Source organism: Macrobrachium nipponense, chromosome 12 (assembly GCF_015104395.2).
Source record: "Macrobrachium nipponense isolate FS-2020 chromosome 12, ASM1510439v2, whole genome shotgun sequence".
Classification (NCBI taxonomy): Eukaryota; Metazoa; Arthropoda; class Malacostraca; order Decapoda; family Palaemonidae; genus Macrobrachium; species Macrobrachium nipponense.
The window spans coordinates 45,078,982-45,100,013 of NC_087205.1; the positions used below are offsets into that span (position 1 = coordinate 45,078,982).

The window sequence follows — 21,032 nt, forward strand, 5'->3', positions numbered from 1 at the left end:
TCTCTCTCTCTTAAAGCGATGTATGTTTTTTGGATGATGATTTACTAATTTTCAAATATCAATATTAATGTAAACAGCAATAATATAAATTCATTAAAGAAAATACTAAAGTGAATTAGCAAGATTTTAGTTTATAAATAAAAAGAATTATGTAACCCCGTGTCTTGTTTTTTGAACACTTAGCCAGCTTGGTTGGCTGGGTTCCAACTGTCAAATCGAGTGTTGCCATCTACGGATCATTGAGATTCTCTCTCTCTTTCTCTTTTACTGATATATATGAGATAATTTCTAAGGTACATGTGTATGTTTATTAATATTTTTGCATAATAATAATAATAATAATATAACTAATCTCAAAATTCACATGTGATAGTATTTTAAAGAAGTACAATAATCTATCCATTTCACTCTTTTAAATAAGGACAACCCTCTCTCTCTCTCTCTCTCTCTGCTATTGGCTGTTTATATATTTCTAATGGTAAAATGTTTAAGATTACTTTAAAATATTAATAATACCAATTCAATGGTATATTTGATGTAGGATAATACTTTAAGTGGACATTTGTTATTTGTGATTTCACATTCCATTGTTCCCTTGTAAAAAGAAAATGGATGTCTCAAATAGTAACAGTATGAAAGAAAACGTGCATGACTGAATACTTATGGGGGGAATGAATTATTTTCACATACATAACTAAGTCATTCAGTACGTACATAGTATGTATTTATGTATAAACATGAAATGTAAGATTTACTTTAAAATAGTATTAATAATATTTCAAAGATTAATATGAACCACAATAGGATATTTTATGTATATTTGATGAAGGATGGTCTTTAAGGGATACTTTGGTGCTTGCATGTTCAGGATAGTTTATGAGCATTTTTAGAGAGGGGTTCCTAACATTCGCGGATTCTAACTATTCGCATATATATATATATATAATATATATATATATATATATATATATTATATATATATTATATATCATATATATATATATATACACACACAGAGGTACCTTGAGATACGAAAGGCTCAACTTATGAAATTTAACAATTTTGAAAATTGTGACGCGCGCCGCCATCTTAATACTAGTAGACTCGCCACCATCCTCCTGCTCTCCCATTGGTTCCTGATGCTAGTCGCGGCCATGAAATCCTTCTCTCCTATTGGCCAGCGTCCCTCCCACCATGCATCTACTACGTACACGTGGTGGCGTGCTTCGGCCACTCGGTACCAGCATTGTTATAGTACGCACGCGGTATTCGTTTTCGGGATCGTCAATGTGTACGTTATTTGAAAAAAAAAAGTGACCAAGATCTCTCACATGGGATAAGTGATCAAGGTCTCTCTCATGGGATAACTGGAAACTTTGCAAGGTTGGTAGAATATCCACTCCCTGCTGAACAGAGGGTGTAGACCAATCATTTACAACATGCATACCAGTACGTATAATCAAGGCACTTCCGTTTATGTTGAAGGTCAGCAGCCGAACATTCAGTACCCCAATTAGTTGCAGAGAGAGCATTTGGTTGAACATAGTTTTGATGGACACCAGGGACAACAGAGTCATGAGGTGCAAAAAAAGAACCAAGTGATAAAAAACAGAAAGTTGAAATTCTGTATTAAAAACAAAAAAACCTACGTAAAATTAAAAAAAAAAGTTAAAAAAAAAGTTAAAAAAAAAAAAAAAAAAAAGAAAAAAAGAAAAAATGCAGAAATTAAAGCTGCTTTTCATAAAGTGCAATCATTTGTAGAAGACACCCCCGAAAAGGCTCACACAGGAACATTGTGTACTATATTTTTTAAAGTGTACGTACATACATATGTACAAAAGAAAAAAAAGGCAGAAATTAAAGCCGCTTTTCATAAAGTGCAATCATTTGTAGAAGACACCCCCCGAAAAGGCTCACACAGGAACATTGTGAAAAGTAGGCAGAAGCAATCTTCCTTGGATAGTTATGTATGTACGTAGCCTTACTCGAAAGGTAAGCTTCCACATTTTACGTACAGTATATTTCTTGTTACCATGTACACTAATACGTATACACTTTATTTACAGGTTATATTTTGCATTTTTTTATTAATTTAGGTATTGAATGGTCCAAATTGTTGTAGTATTTCATTGTTTATAGGTCAATTTAGCTTTATTATGAAATTTACTGGGGAGTTTTTGGAGGGCTTGGAACAGATTAGCCATTTTACATGTAAAATGTGGTCCAAGATACGAAAACCTCATGATACAAAAGGCGCCTCGGAACGGATTAATTTCGTATCTCGAGGTACTACTGTGTGTATGTATATGTATGTATGTATGTATGTATGTATATATATACATATACATATATATATATATATATCTATATATATATATATATATATATATTATATATATATATATATATATATATATATATATATATATATATAGTAGTACAAAGATATACATATCAAACAAATAAAGGATCAAGAGGGTGTAGTGCTTAGAAAGGAGGAAGACATTGTGAAGAGATGGAAAGAATATTTCGAACAGTTGTTAAATGAAGAAAATAATAGACTAATAAGAGAGGATGGGCAAGTGAACATTGGCATGGTAATGAGGTTTCTAGCAAGAGGTACTAAATGCACTGAAGATGATGAAGAATGGGAAGGCAACCGGACCAGACATGATCCCGGTGGAGGCATGGAAAGCATTAGGAGATGAAGGAGTGGATATACTGTACGATCTTATGATAAAGATCCTTGAACAGGAAAAGATACCAAATGAGTGGCGTGGGAGTATATTGATCCCAATTTTTAAAGGGAAAGGCGATGTCCAAGAGTGTGGTAATTATAGGGGCATTAAATTGATGTCCCACACTTTGAAGATACTGGAAAGGATGATAGATGCTAGACTGAGAGAAGAAGTACAAATAGGTAAAGAGCAGATGGGATTTATGAAGGGAAGGGGAACAACAGATGGTATATTTTGTCTGAGGCAAATAATGGAGAAATCGGGGAAAGACAAAGGGACCTACTATGGTATTCATTGACCTTGAAAAGGCTTATGACCGAGTCCCGAGACAAGAGGTATGGAGGAGCCTGAGGGAGAAGATGGTGCCAGAGAAGTATGTGCGATTGATACAAGAGATGTACCGGAATGTATTTACCAGAGTGAGGAGCAGTGTTGGGGAGACAGAAGGTTTTGAGGTGAGAGTAGGATTACACCAGGGGTCGGCTCTGAGCCCATTTATCTTTAACATAGTGATGGATGTTATAATAGAGGAAGTAAGGGAGACAGTACCATGGAACATATTGTATGCGGATGATATTGTTCTGTGTGCAGAGAGCAGGGAAGATCTGGAAGTGAAATTGGAAAGATAGAGACAAGTACTGGAGGACAGAGGAATGAGAATAAGTAGATCCAAGACAGAATATATGTGTACCACCACTGAGGGGGATGATAGAGAAAGTATTCAGCTTGGTGGAGAGCAAATAAGGAGAGTTGATAAGTTTAAGTAATTGGGATCTTTTGTTAACGCTGGAGGAAGTATGGAAGAAGAAGTAAAACATCGGGTACAGGCAGGCTGGAACAACTGGAGAGCGGCCTCGGGAGTTCTTTGTGACAAAAGAGTGCCGCTTAGGTTAAAAGGAAAATTTCACAAGACGGTGGTAAGAACAGCAATGCTGTATGGTACGGAAACAGCAAGCATGAGAAAAGCAGAGCAGAAGAAGATGGATGTGGCAGAAATGAGAATGCTTAGGTGGATGTCTGGGGTAACAAGAGTGGATAGGATCAGAAATGACTACATAAGGGGGTCAACTAAGGTGGTGGAAGTATCAAAGAAAGTGCAGGAGGGGAGGCTGAGATGGTATGGACACCTGTTGAGGAGAGATGAGGACCACGCTGGGAGACATACTATGGGGGTGGAGGTGCAAGGAAGAAGAAAAAGAGGGAGACCAAGAAAGAGATGGAAGGACTGTGTGAGAGGAGACTTACATGAGAAGGGAATTGATGAGGCAGAAGCACAAGATAGAAATAGATGGAAACAGCCAATGCGAAAAATTTTACTGCTCTACATACGAAAAGTTTTCAAGATACGAAAGGTTGTTGCTGTAAAGTCCCCAGATTCGCCCGGACCACCGAGAACAATTTTAAAACTCCCGCGCCGCCAACTGAGTAAACTTGCCACCATCCTCCCGCTCTCCCATTGGTTCCTGATGCTAGTCACTCCATAAGGTCCTGCTCTCCTATTGGTTAGCATCTACCCCTTGTGCTTCAAGTATTCTATTGGTAAAAGGATGCTGTAAATTGAAAAACTTATTCATGCAATACATTTAATAAAAAAAAAACATTAGGTAAAGATAGAATAAAGAATAGAAATGAATGGTTATTATACTGTTTGGTAGTTTCATTAGTTGAAGAGAGATACTAATGACAATTTATGGCTTACTGTATGCTAGGAAAAATGATTGCTTGGCGCTCGTTTGATACTCGTAAGACGGGTAAGAGCTGAATGTAAATAATCGATTGGAAGGTTTGTTTTTGTATTATAGTTAATGATTAATTAATAATTATTTGAAATGAGTACATACTGATTATTTATACATTTTATTGGCATATTCTAAGCTTTTAGCTTCTTAGGTTTAGATGTCAAAATCATAGACTAGGCTACAGTAGCAACCGCTAACATAGGCTAGGCTTATTGCTAAGGGACATATGCTAAAGTCCTAATATATACAGTAAAAATGGGGTTGAACATTACATGCAGTTGAATATTACTCAAGTATGTACAGTATTTTGCCTTTTTGGAGTCATATTTCTTCCGTCGGATCGGCGTTGTAACCCTAGAATGTGTGTTTTAGGCCTGGAAATATAATTTACTGGGGTGTTTTTGGAGGGCTTGGAACGGATTAGCCATTTTACATGTAAAATGTGTTACAAGATACGAAAAACTCATAATACGAAGGCCGCCTTGGAACGGATTAATTTCGTATCTCGAGGTACTACTGTATATATATATATTATATATACAGGAGGCCCTCGGTTAGCGGCAGGGGTTCCGTTCCTGGCCACCGACGCCAAGCGATTTTCGACGCTGAGCGATTTTAAAGCCTACGGCCGCCGCACACCTTCTTTCGAAACTCTAGACCAGTCAAAGGCGCCGTAATCCCACAACGGCGCAATAAGTAAAATTATATTTATGCAGTACGTATAGTACTATAGAATTTACTGTACAGTACATGTGGGTGTCTAGAGTATGTAAAGATATATGTATTAGTTTATACAGTGTACAGGTAGCTGTAGTGTTCAGGTTACGATCATTAGTCTTACGATAGTCCGATTTTATGAGAGATCAAATTACAATGGCCTAACTTTATCCATCTTCTAGTTACATAAGTTCAATAACAGCAAAAGAGAATGATGAAAGTATGGTTTTAACGTTATACTCGTTGCGTGAACGTGTACAGCCATGAACAACCGAACGAGAAACTACTTTTTTTTTTCTAAGTACAACCGAACTGGATAACATCTGTTTGGCTTGTATTTCGATCATCGTACTACAGTGCAACATTACCGTATTTGTTATAAATGGCGTTATGTATAGAATAGAACTGAGATATCTTAATGTAATAACTTTAATCGCTATAGATCAGAAATCAATATAGATTAAAGATCAATCGGGAAATATACCGTAAAATTTAAACCTAGTTATAACTGAAGCTGAGAAAACTGTTCAAGCTGCTAATGACTATTATCGTACATCGGCAACAAGGATAAAACTGCAGTAAACGTCTACCATCACACACAACTGTAGATAAAATTGGGATAAAATCATTTTAATCAAAACTGCTGTGCTTGAAAGAACACATTTTACTGTTGGTTTCACGCCGATATAAGATAAATAACGTAAAGTTCGTATTACGATGATATAAAGGTTTATTGCGAACGGAATCACATAATTTTTTACGCAATAAACATGCCGCCAACGTAATCTGTTAACGAAAAAAATAGTTCACATTCACAACGAGACATATTCAATAAATATTTCCACCTAAAAACACGCTGTATAAGGAAAAATAACTTTGTCTCATATAAGTCAAGTATATAGATATTCGTTTATGCTAACTAGAAGCAAGACCATTCGCTCAGAATTGCGTTATGGTGAAACAATCTCGTATTCATCAGCTGATTTCAAACCACAACATTGGCTGCTCCGCGGAATACGGGCTTAAGTTTGCCGTAGTATTTTAAAATACAATAATATGAGAATACATACAATATTCTTGGATACAGTGAAATAATGTATAACTTTTTAAAGGATTTATGGAAAAGATGCATAATTAATAAAATAACACAATGCATTTTTCCGAACTGGAGGACAAGAACGAACATGAAAAACCATCCCCTGACAACGTGGAGTGTAGTTAAAAAGGCTGCATTAATTTGTATCTTATTTCTGTACAAAAATGAAACTACCTTTACGTAATATATTTTCATACACATTTTAAACATAAAAGCATAAACATTTGAAAAATCGACACATCGATCGCTAAATTTGCACTCTTTTTAACTCTATATTTTCGGAAGAGCGGCAGATGGCGGCATACAAGAACGAACTTGAAAACATCGTAGTCGATAACTTGAAGGGGAGTTTCAAAAGCTGCCTTTTTATCATATTTCTGCACAGAAATAAAAATACCCTATTCATAATACATTTTCATACACATTTTAAACATAAAAGCATAAACATTTATAAAATCGACACATCGATCGCTAATTTGCACTTTTTTTAAATCTATATTTTCGGAAGAGCGGCAGGCGGCGGCTTACAAGAAAGAACATGAAAAAACATCGTTTCAAAAGCTGCCTTTGTATCATATTTCTGTACAGAAATAAAAATGCCTTTCACGTAATACATTTTCATACACATTTTAAACAAAAGCATGAACATTTATAAATCGACACATCCATAGCTAAATTTGCACTTATGTAACTCAATATTTTCGGCATAGAACAGCGTCAGAGGCATATATTTTACCCTAATACCTACGTAATAACTCTTCACAAAATTTGTTAATATAATTTGCATAACCTTTATGGTCTGAACGGCATTTCTACAAATGTATGAACTCGTTAGACAACGGCGCTAGCGGCGCTGTTAACTGAAATTTGCGCCATAAAGATACCTTTAAAATGCCTTATTTTTTTAATTAATATTTTTGACGAACGCCGTAAAACCGATTCGCCGTTGAGTGATTGCGCCGTTAACCGCGGGCCGCCTGTATATATATTATATATATATATTGGTATTTTTTGGCAAGCAAAAAATCTAACATTCTAGTGATATTCAATCATTTACCTTCCTTTTGCAACAAACGGGAAGTCCCTAGCACAATATTTCGATTTATGGTGAATTTTTTCAAAAACTTTTTTCTTCCCTCCATGTGCAGTAACTCGGCAGCGAATCTCAGAAATGCTAGTTACCTTGTCATAATTTTCCCACCATTTTATATTGAGCCTTACATTAAGTGTTATACATGAAAATGTGCGCAATTTCATATAGACATATAGAATACAACAAAAAATAACTCATGATTATAGCTTTCACCAGTTTTGAAAAATATTCATATAAATCACGATATAGAAAAATTTGACCTCCGGTCAACTTTAACTCAATCGATATGGTCAAAAAATGCAATTGTAAGCTATAACTCTTACTGTCTAGTAATATTCAATCAATTGACCCCTTACAAGATTAACCCGAGATATATCGTTATCAGTGTGCTAAAAATTTTGGACTTACCACGAGATATCTCGTTGAAAAGTTAAACGTGAATATTGGGCTAATACGAGATTTCTCGTGGCTCAGTATTGTTACAGCAGGCTTCTCCGAGATATCTCGTCCTATATCATACGTTTGGCAGTGGTATTTGCTGCTGGAAGTCGTGAGTTACCAACGATAATTTTCTGTATTTTTTCGCGCAGACAACGCGTCATTAGTAGCACTTCAGCTGCCATCTTTGACCTTTGTTTTTTTGTTTTTGCGTATTTTTGCCTAATTAGGTAAGTTTGGTTGCATTATTTGTCATCTTAGACTGATTATATGTTATATTATTGATTCATCGTGTTGCTGTTGTGTCTTGTTAGCTAACCCCATGAGTATTTTGTGGTATATAGAGTAACCGTTGATCTTGGGAGGTGGTTCGTTCGTTTGTACGTATTTTATATCGTATTTTTGCCAGTTCTAAGTAAATTTGGTTGTTTATTTGTCATCTAAGACTGTTTATATGTTGTATTATTGACTTATGATGATTTCGTGTCGTTTGTTTGTCTCTTGACCATTTTGTGATACGTCAAGTATAATTTTTTCCAAGGATTTTTTTTTTTTCCTTTTTTTACGATGAGTACGCACTATTTTACTAGCTCTCCAGTGGTGACTTTTAGAATCTTCTGTATTTCTTCATTTTCACGTTTTAGGTAAGTTTCATTGTTCTTTTTTTTTATTTTAGACTGTTTATATGATATATTGTCGAGTAATTTGTTAGTATCTTGACTATTTATTTATTATTCTAGCATTTTATTTATTTTTTATTTTAGCCCAGTTATGGCAAATTACCATGACAACAGTGATACTGAGGAATCATTTACAGAGCTTGAAAGTTCTGGCTCAGAAGGCGACGATTCAAGCTTGGATGATTCCAGTGACGATGACAGCGATACCAATACAGATACAGATACAGTAATGGATGAAACACAATGGAGGAGAATCGCAGATTCTACTGCCCCTCCTCGATTTCCATTCACAGGGACAACAGGTCTCAATATCCCAGGGAATATTGAAAGTATGTCGCCTTTAGATTTTTTCCATGTATTTTTTGATGATGAACTGATTGAACTTATTTGCACTGAAACCAATAGATTTGCTGAGCAATGCAATGCAGACCCAAATACGTGGCATCCTGTAACTCCACCTGAACTCAGAGTTTTCTTAGCACTAAATACTTTGAAAGGAATTGTGAAGAAGCCTGAAGAATCCTTGTATTGGTCTAAAAATCCACTTCTTAGAACCCCAATTTTTGCTGAAACTATGCCTTTCAAAAGATACAAGAAAATCAGGCAGTACCTGCATTTTTCTGATAATGAAGCATACGATGCAAATTCGCATCCTAATCCCAAACTGAATAAGATATATCCTATTTATGTGCACTTAGAAAATAAATTTAGAACTGTGCTACACCCCACAAAGAGATATTTCAATTGATGAGAGTCTCTTGCTATATAAAGGAAGATTGGGATGGGTACAATATATCCCATTGAAGAGATCAAGATTCGGCATAAAGTTCTTTATGTTATGTGAAGCGAGTACAGGATATGTGTGGAGTTTTTTTATTTATGTAAGTAAAGGAACACAATTCGACCAGGATTTCAATGAATTGCCTAAATCCTTACAGGTTGTAATGACTTTACTGAAACCTCTTGAATAAAGGCTATTGCCTTACAATAGACAATTATTACACCAGTCCTGAGTTAGTGGATATTCTAGTAAAATGTAGAACAGATTGCTATGGCACTGTTAGAATAAATCGAAAAGACCTGCCAGTTTCATTGAAAACTGAAAAGTTGAAGAAGGGGGAAATGTCTGCTTATCGTAGAGGTAAAGTTATGGCCATGAGATGGAAGGATAAAAAAGATGTTGTTCTACTCTCCACAGTTCACAATAGTGATGAAGTTGAAATTGCGAGTAGGAGAGGTACGAAAAAGAAGCCCAAAGTTGTAGTAGACTATAACCACACAATGGGTGGTGTGGATAAGTTGGATCAAAACTTGGCAAATTATCCTGTTCCCAGGAAAAGAACAAAAAAATATTACAAAAAAGTTTTCTTCCATCATCTAGATCTAGCCCTTTGGAATGAAATATCAGTGTTTCAAGATGAGTAATGAAAATTGCTGTTCATCTCTCAAATTCAGGTTGGAAATAATTGATTCAACTCTGAAGAAGTATCATGCTGAAATCCCTCAAACAAGACCAGGTAGACCATCTATTTCAGAGAATCCTACCCGCTATTCAGGAAGGCATTTTCCAATTGACATTCCTCCTACACCCAAAAAGAAATTTCCTACAAGGCAATGTGTTGTTTGCTCTAAGAAAAGGGATAATAATGGAAAACAGATCAGACGAGAGTCTCGCTACATGTGCGAGATATGTGAAGTTAGTCTGTGTATAACCCCCTGCTTCAAATCATACTATACAAAATGATTGGGAAATACACTGGTTTATGTGAAGTGAATTTTTTTTTTTTACCCAAATGAAGAGAAATATATGATTTTGTTTATTCTAATGGTGAATTTTTTTTTTTATTCAAATGAAATGAAAAAATACTTTTATCAAAATGAAGTGGAAAAATAAAAAGTTATCAAGCATCAATATGATTTTTATTCAATTCCTATTATCAAAATTACTAAAACGAAGCATACGAGATATCTCGTGATAGAATAAAATGATTACAATTTATACGGGATAACTCGTTATTGGCCATAAAAAGGTCTCAAGTGGAGTTTCTAAAAATTACAATTTTACATAAAATAATCACAATTTTCTGTTGAAATCAAATTAGAATAGAGTCTAAACAAGTTATATTTTAATTTAATTCAATAAAACAATTAGATTCTTTTTGAAACCTTATGTTGAAAAAATAAGTCTTTGAAGGGGTTAACTTCATTTTGCAACAAACGGGAAGTCTCTAGCACAATATTTTGATTTATGGTCAATTTTTGAAATAAACTTTTTCCTTCTCTAAGTGTGCAGTAACTCGGCCGCAAATCTCAGAAATGCTTGATTCACCTAGTCATAATTTTCCCAATGTTTTATATTAGACCTTGCATAAAGTGTTATACATGAAAAAGAGTGCAATTTCATGTAGAATACAAAAAAAAATAACTCATGGTTGTAGCTTTTATCAGTTTTGAACAATTTTCATATAAATCACGATAGAAAAAATTAGACCTTCGGTCAACTTCAACTCAACCAAAATGGTTGAAAAATGAAATTGTAAGCTAAAATTCTTACAGTGTAGTTATATTCAATCAATTACCTTCATTTTGCAAAAACGGGAAGTCTCTAGCACAATATTTTGATTTATGGTCAATTTAAAAAAAAAACTTTTTCCTTCCCTAAGCGCGCAGTAACTCGGCCCCAAATCTCAGAAATGCTTGACTCACCTAGTCATAATTTTAGCTTTTATCAGTTTTGAAAAATTTTCATATAAATCACAATAAATAGAAAAAATTCGACCTTTGGTCAACTTTAACTCGACTGAAATGGTAGAAAAATGCAATTGTAAGCTAAAACTCTTACATTCTAGTAATATTCACTCAATTACCTTCATTTGGAATACACGGGAAGTCTCTAGCACAATATTTCAATTTATGGTGAATTTTTGAAAGTTGAAGTCTCTAGCACAATATTTCGATTTATGGTGAATTTTTTTTTTTTTCTTTCTTTTACGTCCGCATGTTACGAATTCATTTTGCGATAATATTTTCTCTGTGTTGCTTTGATCGTTTTACAATTTGTTAAATACCAAAATTATTGAAATTTAGTGTATAATACAATGAAAAAAAATTAATTCATTAGCTTTAAGCTTTAACCTTTTTGCTCACATCGCGATTTGTATACAATTACGATATGAAAATTTTTTTTTTTTTGCACTGTTATATATTCCAATATTTATATATGATAATGACATTTTTTTCATTTCTGATGGTTGCAATGACAAAAAAATGAGCCAAAAATGAATTCTTAATCTTGAAAACTTAGCAAGCTGTGATTTTTTTAAAAAAAATTTTCCGCTTCGGCGCTAACTCCCGAACGCCGCCGGCAAACGAGAGAGACTTTGGGAAATAGTGGCTCAGCGTTTAAGGGTTAATACTAATATCACACTCGGGTGAAACGGTTAAGAAATGAAATCTACTAAGCTGATGTCCATTAAGTTAAGGTGCCACTATACTTCAGACAACCATTTAAAAACTGAGAGTATCTGATCTCTCAAAGTGATGGTCTGTTATTGTGAAAATGAAGCTTTTTGCCAAGTTTCATTTAATGTTTAGAAATTTGTTTCTTATTGCTTGTGCTTTGCATTTTGCTACGGATATGCACTTTACAATTACAAGATGTTCCCTAATTTTTCTTTGGACCTAGTCAAGGTATAAGACAAAGTTATTTTAAAAAGTATTTTCAATAAAAGTATAAAACTACATAAACTTGGAAGAACAGTTTGCATTAATTTTTGAAAAAATTCTTAACAGCTAAACTCTTCATTAGGCAACAGGGAGAGCAGGTGCTTAAATAAACCTAGTTGTTAATACATGTGATAGTGAATGGAAATCATTAAAAATCCCTCCTATATACCTTGATCCATACACCTTTTATCCATAAGATAAAAAGAATCTTATAACAGTCTTGGATTAAGTGGTGTTGAACCAATTTTTGTCAAGTCAATGTCACTAGGTAAAGTAGCAGTTTTAACACAACTTGTATTATTTTTTTAGAAAATACTTTGAAACTGTCATCCAGGATCTTAAATATTTTATACACCAGTAAATACCAGCCTTATAAAAACTTTCAAATTCTATGGAAATGTCACTGCCAAAAAAGAAAACCATCAAAATTACCACTGCTTATATGTAAACATATTCTTTAAACGAATTCAAATTAAATTTCTCATATCAATTACACCAAATAATTTACAGATCTTGTATTCCAATGTTATGTATGGGTAAATGATTTGTTACATCAAAGCCAACAAAAATCAATCTATAATTGAAAAAGCAATAATTTGTCTATTCAGAAAATAGAGCGCTGCATATAGTATAATGTACTACAGTAATCAGCTCTTAAAGTGAAATATTCTCATTACCACAACTTCCAATCAAACAATTACTGTTTTGCTTTGATCATTTTAGCAATTCCTTATAACAGTAAATACTAAAACAATTATGAAAGAACTAACACCTACAATTACCTTCATAAATATATTATCCTTGGACTGCATCTTGTGATCATCTCTGATGGAACACTGATTATTCACTTGTGAAAGCTGTAAAACATTCAACTTATAACAGACAGAATTCTTTGAAAACGACTAAAAAAGAATTGGCACCTTTTGGATCTCTAAAACAACTAGCAAAATGTCTAAAATAATAGCTTAAATATAATTCATGTAGTAAAAAAATCATGTATGTTTGGTTAATGTCAAAAGAAACAGTCAAGCATCAAAAACATAAAATGCAACATGAATTTGAGCACTTATCATCAACTAAGTCTAATAAAAAAAATGGGGGGTTATAGAGACAAATGAATGGACAGTTTGATGGAAGCAAAAGGCAGAGAAAATCACTTCAATCAAAATGCAGTTCAATTAAAATCCAGAGGCTGTGAAGTGTCAGTCTATACTTGAACAAAAAAAAAAAAAAAAAAAAAAAAAAAAAAAGTTTAACATTTATTTTTTTTCCTAGGATACAAACCATAGCTTTCATAAATGGAGGTCCTCATACAGGATGCATTTTGACTGTCCTTAACTAGAAAAAAAAAAAAAAAAAACTTTCTTTCAGTTCTCCTTCTGTGTCTGCTATAATGACTAAATCGCCAGCAAACATCAGTTCCGACGGTTCTGTGTTGTTCCTTTATTCTGACAGCAGTTCCTTTATTCTGACATCAGTGTCCATAACAATGAGGAGTCCATTCTTGTTTCTCATTGTCACAGACACACCGACATCAGAATTAAGGAACAACAAAGAACTGTGGGAATTGATGTTTGCTGATGATTTAATCATATTAGTATACACAGAAGAAGAACTGCAAGAAAGGTTTTTAGCATGGAACGGAGACCTAGAAAGGAAGGATTGAAAACGAACATTGGAAAGACAGAGCTAATGATTAGCATAGTAGAGTCCTCCTAGCTTTGCACCTAAGCCCCCTCCCACTGCACACCTGCGATTGACTAGCTCTCGAAGGGGGAATGACATCACACTAGTTAACAGTAAAAATGATTACCAGTATGAATTTGACTCTGTTTGGTAATTGAGTTTTGTGCATGAATCATGACACCACAGATTTGAGTTCCCGGAGTTGTGAAGTATGCAACTGAGATCTCCGATAAAAGATATACAGGCAGTCCCAGACTATCGGCGGACTCAGTTAATGGCGATCCAGTTTTATGGGGCTTGTCTAGCACCATAAAATTGGCACCATACGATGCCAATAATAGAGTTATGGCGCCATAAGGTGCTGATAATAGAGTTATGGCAGCATAACATACCTAACAAGAGGTGCCATTAACAGTTATCGGCGCCACAAGTGTCATAAATCGTCACGTTTCAGTTAATGGAGGTTTTCGCTAATCAGCAATCTGCAGAGACCAGAACCCCCTGATAACCGAGGAATGCCTGTATTTAGTTACATATCATTATGAAGGTCTCGGATAATTTTGTATGTGCAATTTTTGTTTTATCAAGCACAGCCTAAATACACATGCAGTTTGCTTTTTTTTTTCAAATTGGTCTTGGCTTACATTAGCGATCCGACATAGACCACATTAATGGAAATGAAGCGTAGACTTATGCATCCCAGTCTGATGTTAGGGTATTAATTCATCATAATCTTGCATGTAAAATGTTAACATCATTGAGAGATTACACCTACACATCAATTTCTTATATTTTGAGCAATGACAGGATAGACCTACTCGTCAATTTCTTATATTTTGAGGCAATGACAGGCTATAAGCCTACTCATCAATTTCGTATATTTTGAGGCAATGAAAGGCATGGGCCTACATGTCAAATTCTTATATTTTGAGGCAATGACAGGGTAATAGGCCTACACGTCAAATTCTTATATTTTGAGGCAATGAAAAGACGGGCCTACACATCAAATTCTTATATTTTGAAGCAATGACAGGGCATGGGCCTAATTGTCAATTTCTTTTATCTTGAGGCAATGACAAATGACAGGACATAAGCCTACACATCAAATTCTTATATTATGAGACAATGGATGACAGGGCATGGGCCTACATGTCAATATCTTATTGCAAATAATTTTCTACCCGTATCTGTTGGAAATAAAGTAGCTTTAAATTAATATAGTATTTTCAACTCCCCAATATATAATGTATATGCATAGTGGAATGTACACATATAAGGAAAAGCACATACACATGTGAAAAATATGTGCACAATTTTTCTTGACCTCAGTCTGCCTTTGGCGCCAAATCATAGTTCCAAGTATGTCAGTTGGCGCAAAAATGCCATGGTTCTCTCCATTGCTATGTAACTTGCTAACAGTTTTATTGAAACAACACTGCCGAGTCATTGGGAGTATTTCTACTCATTTTGATTACATTAAATTTTCTACTGTAAAGGGGAAATAAGTAATCAGTAAAAAGTCGTAAATTGTAGTTGAATAACTAACTGGCCAGTCAGCTAGCTCCAAGATATGTGCACCACGGCCTTCCTGCTAGAGATATGAGCCCGGTGGACGTGCATGCTATCGCTCCTGTGTTTCCGCGCCAAGTATAAGGCCTCCACCATGAGGTGGTTGTGAGTTGGTTTTAACTTTTCTATATTCAGCTAGGGCTTAGTTAACAGTTGCCAGGGCTTATCTTACTCTCGGTTACGATGAGAGACGTGATGGTTTTTGGGCTAATAACCATTTTATTGTGACTGCGTGGTCATGTATGGGTAGCAAACGTGTATCGGGGGGGAAGCCTGTAAGGGTAAATTATTGTTACCTCATATGCAGCCATGAGATAGGTTTCTATTTTTCTATAAAATTGTTAAAATCTAAGGTGCTTCAGTCTGCTGTCCTTGTGTCTGGGCTGGATGCTGTCCCCTAAGGTAGGTCTATCACGCCGACAACATCCAGCACAACAAGTGTAAGTAGCCGCCGAGTAATTTGCAACATTTGTTTTGGTCCTTCGAGTAATTGGATAGACCTAAGTGATCAGTCTCAGATTAATGACAGTCGAATTATGGTCTTCAGAGTGCTACTACTAGGCAACTCGCAACTACTCTCGTGCCTCCCAAAATAAGAGGAGGAGATTGAGATCTGTCGTAGGCCAGGCGAGTTGATATGAACAGTTTATTTTGTTGTCCTCGTTGAGGTTTACTATGAAGCAACAGCCTGTGCCAGTACAAGGCTGGCTTAATCTACCGACGCCCATGTGCGAGGTGTGTTCCTGAACCATCTTATGAGACTAATCAGTGGTGAGCAGGCACAACAGAACAGCCAGGAGAGCTAATTCTAGCCTAGCCTTGCAGAAACTCCCTTGAAACGTACATAGAAAGCAGCGTCATTTCCTTCATCCCTTGTGTACTTTGTGAACTGGAACCAGTCATTCCATTTGAGTAACATAATCAAATTGTATCCTACTGCCCCTAGAAATGGTGGCTGCCCTTGAAACCCCAAGTAGACTCTCTCATAGTCCTCCTGACCACCACTCTGATGCGCGCCCAAGGGAATCTCATTGACACCCATAATGTAAACGTGTATCAGAATTTGCTGGACTGAATCCAGGCTGAAGTGCACAACTCAAGTCATTAAATTTGTCAAGTCTGGTCAAGTTTGAACCACCTCTTGAAAGCAAGATATTAAAAGCTTTAGATAATGTTAGTCAAACTCCGCTCCTTCTCATGAACCGAATTGATGCTTTGGCTAACATAAAGCAGCCAAAAACGTGTCTAACCTACTTAAAGGAGCTACCATTATGATCAGTGTTTAAAGGCAAAAAGAACGAGTTCACCAACTTCAAGGAGCTATTTGATGTTCACATGCACTGACGCACGGACCTGGACGACATGACCAAATTCACATATCTTCTCGGGTCTCTAGCATAGGAGCCGCTTAAGGTAGTTCAGGCCTTGAGCGTAACTGCAGCCAACTTGGTGTGGCTCTCGACTTGTTAAACAAGTACAATGGAAACCAGCATCAGACACTGGTCATACTGCATAGGCGATTAGCAGACATTTTTCGCATTGTGCTCACTGTCCTTATCGAACAAATCAAGCGTCTCAGTCTCAACAGATCCACGTTGGATCAAGGAATGCTGCTTAGTTTAATTAATCAGAAATTATTATAAGGTCAGGTATATCAATGAGTTGTAGACTTTCTGCTAAAGTGTGATTACAATTTGTCGGAACTGTTTGAAGCCCTAGACTTAATTATACGAAGTATGGAAAATTATACGCTCCAGAAGAGAAAAATTGTCACAACCGTCGCAATCAATGGTGTTGGAAATCAACACCCCTCACACGCATATCTTGTCCTTTCTGCAACAGAAATCATTCTGCATTTAACTGTTCAAAGCATACAAACGCAGCAGCAAAATAGCGCCGATTAGTTTTGCCGAGCAAGAGCTTCAATTGCTTCGCGTCAGGCCATAATAGTGAACAGTGCAGTAGCAAACTTAACTGCAAATTGTGTGATGGACGCCATTGATTTGTAAAGGAGACAGTAGTAAATCCTGGTCTAGTATGCCTTCAGCAGCCAGAATGAGTTTCCAGTCGTCAGTAAGGCCTTCTCCACACGTAGTTTCTCAACCTGTTAAGAGTCAAGGGCAGAGTCGTAGCGCAAATTGAAGAAACCCGTCGATAGACAAAAATGAAAAATCTTGTGTAAATGCTAAGATGGTGGATTTCAATAAGTATTTTGCTGAGTTGCCAGCCACATTGTTGCCAACGGCTACCGCAGTTTTGTACCCCCATGACCAACCGTTTCGCACTTGCTTGTTCTTACATAGAGGTATCTAGCAGAGTTTCATTTTGAGTTGGTTGGCTAAGAAGTTGAATCTGCCTGTAGTTAACCACACCCCATCGAATATCACTCCTTTTGGGTCACATTGTACAAGGGGAATTTGAAGTCGAATCATGTAGAGTACATACAGGTAAGAGTCATTCGTTTGAAATTGGTAGTCCATCATGATGTAAATAAAGTGTTCCCCAGTATTCATGGGGGATGGGTACCAGACACGCCTGTGAATAGCTCAAATCCGAGAATAGTTAGAACTCCCCTCTAAAAAGGCTTATATCTGCCTATCTCAAAAGTTCAAATACCAAATGTATACATAAAGTATCATCCTACATCAAATATATCATTGAATTGGTATTATTAATATCATTTCGAAGTCATCTGTAACCTTTTTTCCATTAGAAATATATAAAGAGCCAATAAAAGAGAGAGAGAGAGAGAGAGAGAGAGAGAGAGAGAGAGAGAGAGAGAGAGAGAGAGAATAATTCCTTACGATATCAAATGATTGAAATGAACTTCTATAGGCAACACTTCTTCCCCTCCCATAAGAAAGAAAGAGAGGGCTGAACAAGTATCTACTTGTCTGTCTATCAATTCTTTTGCAGAGAGAGAGAGAGAGAGAGAGAGAGAGAGAGAGAGAGAGAGAGAGAGAGAGAGAGAGAGAGAGAGAGAGAGAGAGAGAGAGAGAGAGAGAGAGAATCAAAGAAGGAAGAAATAGAAACACCAAATGTATATCTTATGTAACATCCTCCATCAAATTTACCTTAAATTATCATCATATTAATGTTTTAATCCTAGAGATTGTATTAACCCTTAAACACCTATTGGATGTATTTTATGTCGATGAAAATTGTCTGTTGGGTGCTTAATTGACGTAAAATACGTCGACACTAAAGCTTTTTTAAATATTCGCATCCTTGGCGAAAAATTTTGAATCACGCACCTTGAGGGATGCTGGGAGTTCATGGATCAAGCTGTTGTTTTGTTTACAAGCGTTACCCAGGCGCGCATGCGCGAATTTCTTTCTTCTTGCACTAAAAAGCATCAGCGACACATCTCAGAAATTATTTTGTCACTTTGTTGTAATTTTTGCACCATTTCATATTAGCCGTTACAGAGCTTTATATATGAAAACTTGCGCAATTTCATGTAGAATAAAACAAAAAACAGCCCAAGGTTGTAGCTTTTATCATTTTAAAATATTTTCATATAAATCATGTTAAGTGCCAAAATTTCAACCTTCGGTCAACTTTGACTTGACCGAAATGGTCAAAAAACACAATTGTAAGCTAACTCTTACATTCTAGTAATATTCAATCATTTACCTTCATTTTGCAACAAATTGGAAAACTCTAGCACAATAATTCGATTTATGGTGAATTTTTGAAAAAAACTTTTTCCTTACGTCCGCGCGGTAACTCTGCTGAAAAAATCAGAAATACTTTCGTCAGATTGTCGTAATGTTTCCACCGTTTTATATTAGCCGTTACATAGAGTTTTTATATTGCATTCTAGTAATATTCAAGCATTTACCTTCATTTTGCAATAAATTGGAAGTCTCTAGCACAATATTTCGATTTACGGTGAATTAAAAAAAAAAAAAAAAAAAAAAAACTTCCTTACGTCCGCGTGGTAACTCTACCGAAAAAATCTGAAATTCTTCCGTCATTTTGTTGTCATGTTTGCATCGTTTTATATCAGCCGTTACATAGCTTTTATATTACATACTAGTAATATTCAAGCATTTACCTTCATTTTGCAACAAATTGGAAGTCTCTGGCACAATATTTTGATTATTGGTGAATTTTTGAAAAAACTTTTTCCTTACGTCCCCGCAGTAACTCTCCCAAAAAAATCAGAAATTCTCTCGACAGACTGTCGTAATGTTTGCAGTTTTATATAACCCATAAAATAAAGTTTTATATATGAAAATGTGTGCAATTTAATGTAGAATACAACAAAAAACAACCCATGGTTGTAGCTTCTATCAGTTTTAAATATTTTTATATAAATCACGATAAGTGCCAAAATTTCAACCTTGGTCAACTTTGACTCGACCGAAATGGTAAAAAAATGCAATTGTAAGCTAAAACTCTTACATTCTAGTAATATTCAATCATTTGCCTTCATTTTGCAACAAACTGGAAGTCTCTAGCGCAATATTTTAATTTATGGTGAATTTTTGAAAAAAAAACTTTCCTTACATCCGCATGGTAACTCTTGCCGAAAAAATAAAAAATTCTTTCGTCAGATTGTCGTGATGTTAGCACAGTTTTATATTAGAAGTTACATAAAGTTTTATATATGAAAATGTGTGCAATTGAATGTAGAATACAACAAAAAATAACTCATGGTAGTAGCTTTTATCAGTTTAGAAATATTTTCATATAAATAATGATATAGAAAAAATTTGGCCTTTGGTCAACTTTAACTCAACTAAAATGGTAAAAAACTGCAATTTTAGGCTACAACACTTACAGTCTAGTAATATTCAATCAATTAACTTCATTTTGCAACAAAATGGAAGTCTCTAGCACAATATTTTGATATATGGTGAATTTTTTAAAACAACTTTTTTTTTTTTTTTTTTTACGTCCGCACATTACGAATTCATGCATCATATTGTGATAATATTTTCTCTGTTGCTTTGATCGTTTTACAATTTGTTATATACCAAAATCATTGCAATTTAGTGTAAAATACAAAAAAAAAACTGAACTCATTAGCTTTAATCGTTTTGCTTACAGTGCAATTTGTATACAATTATATATGAACTTTTTTTTTGTGCTGTCATATATTCCAATATTTATATATGATAATGATATTTTTTAATTTCTGATGGTTGCACACTAAACTTTAGGCAATGAAAAAAAAAAAAAAAAAAAAAAAAAAAAAAAAAAAAAAAAAAAAAAAAAAAAAAAACAAAAAAAAAAAAAAAAAAAAAAAAAAAAAAAAAAAAAAAAGAGCCAAAAATGAACTCCTAAACGCTGCCGGCATACAGGATACACTTTCGGAAATACCAGCCCAGTGTTTAAGGGTTAATATAATTTCAAAGTAATCTTAAACATTAGTAACCTTAAAGGTATATATATATATATATATCGAGCTACAATGTCCTTTAATATCTAATTCGCTCTACCTCGGAATTAATATACTTTCATATATGCTTAACCGAAGCGGAATTTATATATTTATATATTAATATATATATATATATATATAGATATAATATATATATA

General features: G+C 34.9%; 1 protein-coding gene across 8 annotated transcripts in view; it reads right to left on the reverse strand.

Moving 5' to 3' along the window:
* Positions 1-21,032, reverse strand: part of LOC135224510 (myb-like protein P) — an 871,197-nt gene that overhangs the window by 519,945 nt on the left and 330,220 nt on the right. For 6 of the 8 annotated variants that reach the window (XM_064263552.1, XM_064263551.1, XM_064263553.1 and 3 more), the window contains one exon: positions 13,010-13,084. The exons of the other annotated variants lie outside the window; for them this stretch is intronic. In XM_064263552.1, the coding sequence (XP_064119622.1) occupies positions 13,010-13,084 (75 nt within the window). The remainder of the gene's footprint in view (positions 1-13,009; positions 13,085-21,032) is intronic. 8 annotated transcript variants of the gene reach the window in all.